The 12,048-nt window shown below is 40.6% G+C and overlaps 1 protein-coding gene across 1 annotated transcript in view; it reads left to right on the top strand.

The window, feature by feature from the left end:
- The window catches only part of ROS1 (ROS proto-oncogene 1, receptor tyrosine kinase), a 75,826-nt gene that overhangs the window by 42,243 nt on the left and 21,535 nt on the right, over positions 1 to 12,048 (top strand). Inside the window, 9 exon segments of the mRNA XM_075747951.1 lie at positions 360 to 592; positions 3,855 to 4,031; positions 5,007 to 5,181; positions 5,658 to 5,775; positions 7,805 to 7,992; positions 8,625 to 8,714; positions 9,434 to 9,569; positions 9,981 to 10,143; positions 10,414 to 10,478. Of these exon segments, the coding sequence (XP_075604066.1) occupies positions 360 to 592; positions 3,855 to 4,031; positions 5,007 to 5,181; positions 5,658 to 5,775; positions 7,805 to 7,992; positions 8,625 to 8,714; positions 9,434 to 9,569; positions 9,981 to 10,143; positions 10,414 to 10,478 (1,345 nt within the window).

Below are 12,048 nucleotides of genomic sequence, written 5' to 3'. Positions count from 1 at the left end.
ACTAAGAGAAAGCAGGAATTCAGTGATACGACTATAAACGTAGAGGTATAGGACAGCAGCTTTTTTGGTTTTTGTTTTGCTTGGTTTTTTGTTTTGTCTGTTTGCATGGTAGGATAGCCAAGGAGATACTAAAATGTCCCTCAAAATATTTAGAACTTTTCTGCACCTGACTATACAAGAATATGAGTTTTACATGTGTAGAGTGTGAGTCCTGTAAATGGATCATATTCATATGCTTATAACCTTTTTTTCTTTCCTCAGTGACATTTCTTGACTTCTCTAAAAAGAAAATAAACAAACAAACAAACTCCTAGTGAGATCTGTACCTAAAAGGAGATTAATTTTTCTTTCTGTTTCAGTACCAGAGGCAGTTGATTCCATTAAGACAGTCGTTTTGTCTGACACCACCATCAACATATCTTGGAGTGAACCTCTGAAGCCAAATGGACCTCTAGAATCCATCCGCTATCAAATCTCTGTCAATTTATTACCTCCTGTCCCAGTGACACCCTTGCGAAAAAGTGAATTTCCAAATGGGACGCTTGCCTGGTCTGTCAGTGGGCTCCAATCTGGAATAAACAATTTATTCAAGGTATAATTACAAGCAGTTTTACCTGTTTGTTCACTAACCTGCAAATCTTCAGACTGCTGTTCTGTAAAGCTATATGTGTGTTTCAAAAATATGAGTTCAAAACTTGGAAGAAAACTTCTCTCAGTCCATTGGTCTTAAGGAGAATTAAATATCATGTAGTTTATTCCTACATGGGTTGTTTAGATTAAATCCTTAGAACTGAGATCTTTTCTATTTGGGGAGCACATCAGAGATCTCAAGAGTATACAGGAGTTTCCACTGCAATCCTGCTGTATCCAAGCGGATACTTGATGCAACATGCTGAGAGGGTCAAATGACAGGTATCCTCTATTCCTAAGGGAGCGTGCCTGGAACTGTGACCTGCCTGTCAAGGACTAGGTGAAGTGCAATAAACAGGGCTATGTGAGTGCAAGTGGGTCATGCTCAAAATATAAAGGTTTTTCTCAGGAAAGCAACATGTCTGAGACTTTCAGAAAGGGGAAACTTCTATATATTGTATGAAGAGCGGACTCAGTCATTTTCCCAATTGCTGCTTTTCTTTTAATAAATAACTTTTCATTTAGCAAAAAATATGTTTTTTCTTCGTCCAATAAACCAAAAGCATCTGATATATCCATAGAGATATAGGTGATGACTGAATTAACAGTTGACTGATTCTGTCTTGCAGCAGTCCCATTTTAAATAAAAGTATATTATGAAATATGCATGCAAAGTTCACAACAAGAACAATATATCAATGTTTACCCTGTAACAAATGCAGAGGACTAACAATGACTTAAAAATGCAAGTAGGGGCTTGGTTATTTGATGGCCTTTGAAGAAAATTTCTGTAGACAAGAATATTGAAGGGTGGTTGCAAACCCTCTGGTTTTGGATTTCAGTGAAATACGATGCTGTCAGTGCAATAGAAGTAGTTTCTTCCATTGTCCAGGCAAGTCATAGACAGAGGAAGATCTAGATTTTTCAACTACCTTATTGAAACAGGACATTTATAGAAATAGGAAATACAATAATAGGCCAGACCCAGGATAGCTAGCAGAAGCAGTAGCATGGGATATCCATCAGCTGCTGCAGTTCATGCGGACTCCCACAAGAGAATTGTGTGAAAACTTTGGTGGCTTGCATAGTTTAGCTGGGCTATGAACAGTGAGAATTGATGGGCAGACATATCAGCGCCCCTGCCACCCCTGCTGTCAGACTCAGGCAGCAAGGCTTTTTGGACAGCCAGGGCAGGGGGAGCACCATCCTGCGGTAATGTCAGTATTACCTGCCTGAGCACATCTGTCGTTGCTCTAAGAATGACCAGAAAAGAATAACTTAACATGGAGACAAAATCAAGAAGGTGGAGTAACCAAAGGAGTTCAAAGTAGCAAGGGCTAAAAAGAGAGTTGAGAAGGCTCTGTTAGTGTGCTTAATAAGACGACAAAAGGAAGAATAAGTTGCAGTATCTAGTGCTTTTTTTGTTTAGTTTTTAGGAACAGGAGACCTGTGACTAGATATTTAACAGAACTACACGAAGTCAATGGTAGCACAACAGATTGGGAGAAGGAAAGATCAGGTTAAAGACTATTTAGGTAGGTTATATGTATTTAAGTCAGCAGCATCTGATGGCCTTAAACCTCATAAGGACATGGTTAAAACCAATGTGTGAATGTTTGTAATTATCTTCTGTAACTTTTGGAAGAGAATAAGTCCCATACAACTAGCAAAAAAAGGTCACAGCTTCAAAAAGGAAATTATAGATCACACTGTGTAACTCCAGCACCTGAAATTATTTTAAGGGCATATACAGTTTTACTAGGACTGTATTAGGACATATATAGGTATTATGAGGATTATATTAGGACAAAATGGTAAACAGCTGGTATACAAGCCCCTAGAGGATATAAAAATGTATAATGTGGATTTGTAAGAACAAAACATACTGCTTCTCCCTTTACAGGTGAAGGGCTAAAAGGAAAACAGTAAATGATGTATTTGGACAGCAGGGCTATCACCAGAGTGACATTTTCAAAAGCAACCAAGTAAACAGGTTCTCTGCAGAATACGCACTGGGTGCATCACAAATACAGTCAGAGAGTGGTTTTCGCAGTTCAGGCATGGGCTGGAAGAACATTCAGCTGATGTCTGGAGGGGATCTGTTCTAGTCTTAATTTGGTTTTGTGCTTTTGTTAACAATTTGGATGGTATAATGGGGAATTGTCGTGGTTTAACCCCAACTGGCAGCTAAGGCCCACACAGCCACTTGCTCACTTCCCCCTTGGTGGGATGGGGGGGAGAATCGGAAGAGTGAAAGTGAGAAAACTCATGGGTTGAGATACAGACAGTTTAATAGGTAAAGAAAAAGCCACACATGCAAGCAAAGCAAAAGAAGGAATTCATTCACCACTTCCCATCAGCAGGCAGGTGTTCAGCCATCTCCAGGAAAGCAGGGCTCCATCATGCATAACTGTTACTTGGGAAGACAAATGCCATCACTCTGAATGTCCTCCCCTTCCTTCTTCTTTCTCCAGTTTTATATGCTGAGCATGACATCATATGGTATGGAATATCCCTTTGGCCAGGTGGGCTCAGCTGTCTCAGCTGTGTCCCCTCCCAAACTTTTGTGCAGCTCCAACCTACTCACTGGTGGGGTGGTGTGAGGAGCAGCAAAGGCCTTGACTCTGTGTAAGCACTGCTCAGCAGTAACGAAAACATCCCTGTGTTATCAGCACTGTTTCCAGCACAAATCCAAAACATAGCCCCACACTGGCTACTGTGAAGAAAATTAACTCTATCCCAGCCAAAACTAGCACAGAAATTCATACATACACACATACCTATATACCTATATATGTATATATGTAAGTATGCATAGCCAAACATAGGTCATATTTGATTGCAGTTTAGTGGAAGGCAGTGTACTAAGGCACCTCCGTGCCTTGTGTTTTTGAGATTCTAAAACACTGCCTAGCGTGCGATGTGACATCTGCATGCCTGTGTAAGAGTGTGTGACATTTAAGAAAGGTCTAGAAAGAGAAGAGTCTTGGTAGAAAGATGAAACTAGAAACTAAGAAGAGTCTCTTTGGAAGGGGACTCTAGGCCATGAACTTCCAGCCTGAAGATGTGTAACGCTGCAGCTGTGAGGCTCAAAATCTTTCTGTATCTATGTTGCCTGAATATTGTCTTGTTTGAAAACAGCTAGACTTCCAAACACTCAAGAGTTGCTAAAGCCACCCTTCCAACTGGTCTGGTACTGTACAGTTCATTTGTTTCCTTACTAGGTTCTTGCTTTTCATCCCAACGAGAACTGGTTTTCTGAAAGTGTCCCTGTTATTGCAAAAACTTTTGAGACTCCACCTGCACCTGTGAACATAGTTCCCAGAAATACCAGTTTCAAGCTAGAATGGAGAGCTCCTCTGCATGTCAATGAAACCAGCTTCTGGTTTGAGCTGCATAAGGTAAAAATACCCCTTAGGTTTTTTCCAGATCAGAGCAAATTTAACCCACTCTGTCCTGGTGAGCAGGACAGGGTGGCAGGATGTATATGAAGAGACTCAGTGGATAATTTGGGCATGGTGACGTCAGTCTTAGTGGCTCAGAAGGGGCAGGATGGAGGCAGTGTTTGCCAGGAACAAGGGGGAGTGCAGCTGTAGCATTTAATACTCCATAGTGCCAAAGGACATCCTGGATGACCCCACCAGAATTCCTCACGGGTCTCCTGTTTCAGTAGAGTCCCCTCCCTCTTTTCTCACTGCCCTCCCCCAGCCAGGGTTTTCAGCATTAAATATCAGCTACAACCTAGTATGTGAATTTTATTTTCCTGTGATAGATGTTAGGAGAAAATGCCAGAGAGAAAAACAGGTCTAGTAGTGCAGGCTGTGGAAGTAAGCGCTGCAGTGACAGCAGCATGGATGGAAGTTTCAGCTTTTAATATCTGGACCACTGGACACAGAAAATGTCATGTGCTAAACTGGATTATGTAGATTCCTTAATATAGATAATCGGATTCATTAGGCCTACACCAAACATCTCCCTTCCTTAAAACCAATGTCATAACACAATGCCACTAAACCTTCTCCTTTCACTTGCATCATGGCAAGCTGAACTCATGGGCACGTCATGGTGATCCAGAAATACAAGCTGCACAGAGATAAGCAAGGGGAAGGCTCCTTTTGGCTGTGCAAAGGGGTCACTTAATCTGTTGTCCTTTGTGGCTGCCAAGACTTGTAGGTCTCCTGAAAACAAAGAAAAAAACTAGGTTTTGTGTCCTTGGTCTCTAAGAGGACAAAGTCCTGTGATTGAAACAGCTCATACGTAATCTCTCCCCTAAGATATTAAAAGGTGGAAAAGTAGTTAATCTACCCACGAATAGAACTGTGACACACTTTCCACAGAGCAAGAAAGTTGACCACGATGATATTTTATTTTTCCAGTGGCAAACAAAAAGTGACTGGTTTTCTCCTGCAAGCACTACGTGCACAGCAGATCTTGTTTACACGTGCAATCTCACAGGAACTCTTCCTTCAACCAACTACTTTGTAAGAGTAACAGTAGTTTATGTTACAGGAGTGAAAAGCACTTCCTCTTCAACAAGCTTTAAAACTACAGGTAAGCACTTACTGTAGTGTAACAAGATTTTAAGACTATTTTCACGATGTGAACATTCAAACACAATACTGTGTAAAATTTAGCAGGCAATTCTTATACTGAGAGCCAAGAGTTGTGTGTGTTTGAAAAATAAATAGCACAATACCGTATCTGCAGAAGTAATAGGGGGAAAGAAAGGTTTGCTTCGAAGTGGAATAGAGGAAAAGAGTGAGGGAAACTGAAATGAAATGCCTATACACATGTGAACTCATAACTACTGGTGAAAGGCTGCATGTCAATAAAAATTTTGAAATTTGTCCATTGCAAAGAGAAGGCCAAAGAGTCATTCTCCATAAGGATTACTGATGTAGATCCTCCATCCTTTTGCATGCCTAAACCCTCATGTGCACATCTAAATTTTTATCTATGCCTGTTAGCCCTTTGTCTTGCTATAAACACATTTTAAGGGTTCTGTTTCTTTCCCCATTTGGCCTAAGCTGGTGTTCCCAGTAAGCCAGGAGTTCCAAAAAGAGCAGAAGACACTAAAAATGCTGTACAATGGGAAAAGGCTGATGACAATGGAAGCAACCTGACCTACTACATCTTAGAAAGCAGGTAAACTATGCGTGCAGGCACTCTTCTGGTAGGGAGCAGCCCAGAACAAATCCAGGTGTGCAGGTGCTTTCATTTTGGCTCTGATGGGATCTCTTTCTTGGCTAAACAAAATAATCAACATTTCCAGAAATTCCTGGACAACTTATAAGAAAATATACACTAACAACATTTCCAGACCATCTCTGAAATACAAGGATATATTTAGATATATGTTGGTGAATTAGAAGAAGAATTGGAGATATTTTCAAATCACTAATTTAAAGCATATAGTATGTATTTTTGGCTAAAATATAGGTAGAAATATCTCAGTGTTCACAGGACTCATGAAAAGGCCTTATGAAGTTGCCAGAAAAAAATCATAAGGTATTCCCACCAACATGGGATGACTAGATAATTTTTCAAGTGCTCTGTCATCAAATACAGATTGCCTGGACTATACGTGTCATACTCATTAGGCATCTATAGAGTGCCAGTTCACACTTACTCCTGCACTGGCATTGGAAAGGCTGCAGTGACAGGTTAGAGTATATTGCTGTGGGCAGTGGCTTTGACACTTCTCATTTTTTGACCACAACTGTGGAGGGATCTGTTTAAGGCAGTTAGTGCTAGGCTTATTTAATGCATTATTTAAAAATGAGGAGAGTCCATCTTCAGAGATATTCCTATGACACTGTTTGAAATCAGGATTGATGAAGGGAAGCAATTTTTTAAACTCAGCTATTATTTCTTTTTCCTCAGTTAGCTCTATGCTTATGAAAGCTAAGTACTGGCACCGCTGTGGAGCTGTGCATACTTTACCTATATAAGTTTTCACCCAGACATATTTTCCTGGTGCTGTAAGCTTCCTCCATACAGTTCTGTGAGCGTACAGCAGCACTGACCTGCATGCTATGAGACCACAATAATTTTGATATGCCAACAGCCAGTTTGTACCTGGCTTGCTATGGATGGGTAAAGAAAGGACAGTCCCTTGGCCTGTGTCAGGGCTGCAAGAGCTGCTGTGTTCTCCAGGCTCCAGCTTCTTATTCATCACTGAAATCGTAATGCAAAGGTGTTTGGGGTTTTTAATGAAATAAACTTTTCTCCTGCAGTTTGAATGTGCATTTGCTGATGTGTTTGACTGAATTTCTCTTTGAGCCTCATGGTCCTTTTACACCAGGTAGAAAAATGTTAGGTCAGTTGCGTAGCATTCTAGAAAATATTTGCATAGCCCTTTGAAACAACTCCTGGTTTTCATACAGCTCTGGTAGGGATGTGTACCCACCAAGGACATGAACATATAGTTTTCCCTTGTCTTTGGGGTTTAGAACTGTTTGACCTTTTTTCTGCATTAAAGTATGTTGGGAGAATGATTGACATGCTCATGAAGGTCATTTCACATGAAATATTACAGTCTTGTGTGACATGAAATGATATTTCAGATATGGCCTTTCAAGTTTAAATACATGGTCTTCTTTTGGTTGGTGAATAATCAGCTCTGAATTTATTGTGAGCAATCAATCTCAGTCCAATGGGGAAAGGAAGAAATGTACCCAGCAGTCAGCAGATACTATGGGAAACTGGCTAGCTAAAGAATTGTGTCTTCACTGCCAATGACTTGTTTCCTGTTTAGCTTGTGAAACCTGATGCACAAGAGCCACTGAATTACTCCGGGCCCAGGAAAGCAAAAGCCTCCAGCAGAACACAATTTTTTTTTTTTTTCTCTGAAAGCTAAATAAGAAGGTTTTGAAGTCTTGGCTGTGAGGTGTACACTGAAACAGGTGAAAGAGTGCTGGAGCTTTTTATGTCTAAAACATTCTAGCATTTCATTTCCAATGCAAACTAAAGATGTGTGATTCCTAGCATTGCTGAAATGGCACAGTACAATTTTCTGCTCCGTAGCCAAAACCCCATAACCAGATTGAACTTGCATGCAGGCAGAGAGATGTTGTGAAGGCCATGGAGCTGAAGCGAAGAATGGGGGGGGAACAGCAAATTACCCTCACTGCATTAACGATGTACCTGTGTTATTTTGCTGTGCCCGTTGCAGGAAGCAGTCTGAGAAGACCAGCAAAGTGAAGTCCTTGTGGGAGGTGGTTTACAATGGCTCCTGTGCCAGTATTTGCACATGGGTGGCCAAGAACTTAGAAGGAACTTTCCAGTTCAGAGCGGCAGCTGCAAATGTGCTGGGACTTGGTGAATACAGTAACACAAGCAAGGATATAATTTTAGGTGAAGGTATGTCCTGTAGTTTCTTACTCTGTTAATCAAGTTTTTTATTCAGAATAATCATACTAATTTATGAAGAGAGACCTGCTATTTGAAGAATGAGGTCACTGCACAGGTAAAGTAATGTGTCTAAGAGGTAATAAACAGTGATGTTTATATGGTGACCCCAGCTGCTCATCCAGGCTCTTTTGCATGGAACGGTGGGCCTGAAATTTGCTTCTGCTCCTTTATACCTGTTTGTGTCTGTGGCCCTGCACTCTGCATTATGGTGTCATTCTTGAAATAAAGGCAAGCTCCCACTCTGGGTAAGGATGTGAGGATTACGTCTTGCCTTCAGCCAGAATGTTAGACCTACACTGTGAGTGTTTTTGAAAATCCCACCTTGAGTGGTCAAACAGTTCAGCATTTTCTCTTTCCGTGTACACAGTAGATCATCACCACAGGAATGGCCCAGAGCTGGGGGAGAAGGATTAGTCTGACCAAATGTAGACATCTACATACAGCCTACAAGAAATCTTTGTGCAGGGGAAGACATGTACGCAGCAGGCAGCTCAAGGGTTCTCTCAGGTTTGCTCGGCTCTATAGGACTAGTATCATTTGTATATACAGTCATTAACCAATTTTCCCCTTCCATTTAACAGATGATATGATCTCCCCAGACACCATCATCGTCATTGCTGCTGTGATTGGAGTTGTGCTGGGCTTGACTGTGGCCATGCTTTTTGGTTTTGGTATGTGGCTGAGGTTTTTGCATATCCTTGTTTTGCTAGGCCTCAGTAAAAGGCAGTTCAGATGGCGGGAGATGATCGGCCTCCAGATTTAGGGAAATGCTGAACAATCCACAGGGTGGGAGCTGGCAGGAATTTGTATATTCTCATCCTTTGAGGCCCTAGAGATGGCTGGTTATATTTCCAGTATCAAGGACAGGATTTCAATTCACTCCAGCATCAGGCATTTCTTGCTGTTGATTGCCTACAGGGAGAGCACAGGAATGCTGAAGGAACTCTGATCTTCCTGTGTATCCTTATAAAAACTTGTATCTTATAATTCTCAAGTTGGGTACTGCACTTATTCACCAAAGGGTCCCATTTTTTTCCTCTTAAGCTTTGCCCCTGAAGAAAGGATGTAGAGATTACCCTGAGATGCAGATGTCCACATGTCATGGTCCTGCCCTCTCACTCCTCATCCTCTTCCTGGGATGCAGCAGCAGCCCTTCTGGTTTGGGTCTTGCCACATACAGAAGTGGATGCTTGACTGATTTCTCAGCTCAAGGAACAGTTGTCTGTGTTTTGTGGGAAAAAAATGGTGGCCAGATGGAAATGTCTTGCTTACATTAGCTGCTTGGGGGTCATGTCGAACAGAATAACAAAAAAAACTATAGCCTTTCAGCCTACTCACACACTGGATGCTCTCAGAGTGAAACATCTGACAATCTGCTTTTCTGTTCCAGTATGGCACCAAAGACAGAAATCCAGAAAACAGGCCTTCCCTGGACAGATAGTGTTTATCAAGGAAGATAAAGAATTAGCTCAACTCAGGGGGATGGCTGAGACAGTGGGACTAGCCAATGCCTGTTATGCTGTCAGGTATGTCCTTGGAGCAATGTATTTTCAGGACAGAAACACCTAAGAGGCCTTCCCTGGACTGGTTTTCATCGGTGCACTCTTCCCTGACATCTCAAGGTGAAGTTAAGGGCTGCATCTGCATTGCAGGGCATGTCTGCTCTGAAGTACACCCTGCCATGTTGGCTCTCTGGCATGCACCCTGGATTGCCCCTAGCCCACCGTGCATGCTCATGTTGGCAAGAAACGCAAGTGCACAGGGAAGGAAGAAGACCTGGTGTTTTCCAAAATCTTCCAAAACCTCCAGGCTTCACTTGAGGTCCCCTTAAATATGCCTAATGGGACAAAGAGTACCAGATTCATTTGAGGAAGAATTTTAATAACATTTAAAATATTCTTAGGTATGAACAAGTGACTAGTATTGCTGTTTTGTAGCACTCTTCCTTCTCAGGCAGAGATTGAATCATTGCCAGCTTTCCCCCGGGACAAACTGAACTTACACAAATTGTTAGGAAGCGGAGCATTTGGAGAGGTCTATGAAGGAACTGCAGTAGATATCCTGGCAGATGGAAGTGGAAAATCCAAAGTAGCGGTCAAGGTAATCGCAGCTGTGTATTTCTCTGGCAAAAGTATGGGGTGGGCGGAGAGATTTGGCTCAGAGGTTATACCACAGAAACAGGTGTTGACAGATTTGGGCATTTCCTGGCAATAATTCTTGCAAGCCACTAAAAGCTGAGCCTATCTCCTTGTAATGATTGCTGGAAAATAATGTGTATTTAAGGCCATGTTTGACTGCTTTACTTAAGCTCTACGTGATAATGGTGGTGGTGACATAAGTGTTATTATACTTTTGCTTTCTGTTGAGTAGACTTTGAAGAAAGGTGCGACAGACCACGAGAAGAGTGAATTCCTGAAGGAGGCACACTTAATGAGGTAGGGACTGCTTTGTCACTGGGCACCCTTCAAAGCCAGTATCATGTGAGGGTGGTGGCCTTCAAGAAGAATGAAAGGCAAACTTTCCTCTAAACAAATTACTGTGGCATTTTTTGGATGTTCTCCTGTTTCTGCTAAAAATTAAATCACTACTGATGAATCTTATGAAAATAAAGTTATAAAACTGATTAGCAAAATTTAAGATACAGACTGCAAGTTCAGTATGCTCATATCATGGATTTATTGGGGTTTGGACCGATGTATTTCAGTATCTTTGCTCTCCTAAAACTAAGTTAGTTGTTAAAGGCAATTGGGCAACATTTGGCTAATCCCATTTTACCAAAATAAACATATCAAAACAAGCTGATGCCTTGAAGTTTCAATTTACTGTGGAAATTGTTGTTTTAAAATGTGCATACTTACCACTAGAGGCTGCCACATACTTCTTCTATTGAGGTAGATTTAAAAAAATAATATATATCACGAGTGCAAGAATTTCACATGGAAAGGTCTGTGTGTCAGCTAGAAATCTGGTCTTCCAGAGTCTCCAAAGAAAGAAGTAGAAGATCAGCTGAAGTTTTCAGCTGGCGACATAAGACTGAGAGTGTGGTTTAGTTTTCAATACGCTTCTGCACTTCTCTGACTTTTATTTCTTGGGTGCAGGATTAGAAGCATCTTTTGAAAAATGAAGGATTTTATATCCTGTACAGAAAACTTAGCGTTATTAAATTTGACATTGATTTTCACAGCATTCTTTTTTGTCTTTACATATTTCTTTAAAAATATCTTGCATTTTTGCCTTACTTTTTCCACACACTATATGTTGAATGAGGTATGAGGCTTGTGTAAAAACAAAATGGAACCATGTCATTAAAGTGTAAATTAATATAAAGAGTAAGCATTATGTGTAAACTTCCAGCAATCTGTCGTCAGTCTACCTAGCAGTCATAAACCCAGTTAAGGTCTCTTTTCTGTGTAGTATGGAAATTGTATGTACCCATAATTAAAGTCTCTGAAGGTTGCCCAATTCTGCTTTCTTGTTGCAGCTGATAAATCAAAACCAGAAATCTTGGAAAAATATATAATAGGAAATTATTGCATTTAAATGTAAACACTGATGTGGGCCCATGTGTACACCAATACAATGAGGCACAGAAACAAAGAGAACAGAAAAGTTTAAATATTATATATTCTCAGTAGTCATTAAACAATAACAATAATAATAATAAAGTGCTATGTTTTATATGCTTTAAATCTTTCATTTTTTTAATGTGAAAAAAAGAATGATTTAGTACTCTCATGGGGGGCTTAATAGTTTTTCTATAGTTCATCTGTAAGGTCTCATAAATGAAACCAAGGGCAGAAAGGAAAACTAAGTGGACCTGATTGTTTACAAACCTTGATGTTAGATATTTAAATGCAACTTTTATTTTGCTTGCCTTTTTGAGTGTTCATTAAAAAATTGGAATGTAGTGTTACGCATACTGTCCCAGTTAAGCAAGGATTATTTGTTTCTTCTGTTATTGCTATGCAGCAATGGGGAAATTGAGTTGCCTGTATTTCAAAAAGT

Source organism: Balearica regulorum, chromosome 3, assembly GCF_011004875.1.
Source record: "Balearica regulorum gibbericeps isolate bBalReg1 chromosome 3, bBalReg1.pri, whole genome shotgun sequence".
NCBI lineage: Eukaryota > Metazoa > Chordata > Aves > Gruiformes > Gruidae > Balearica > Balearica regulorum.
Note: the sequence above shows the minus strand (reverse complement) of the source record. Positions and strands in the feature narration are given on the sequence as shown.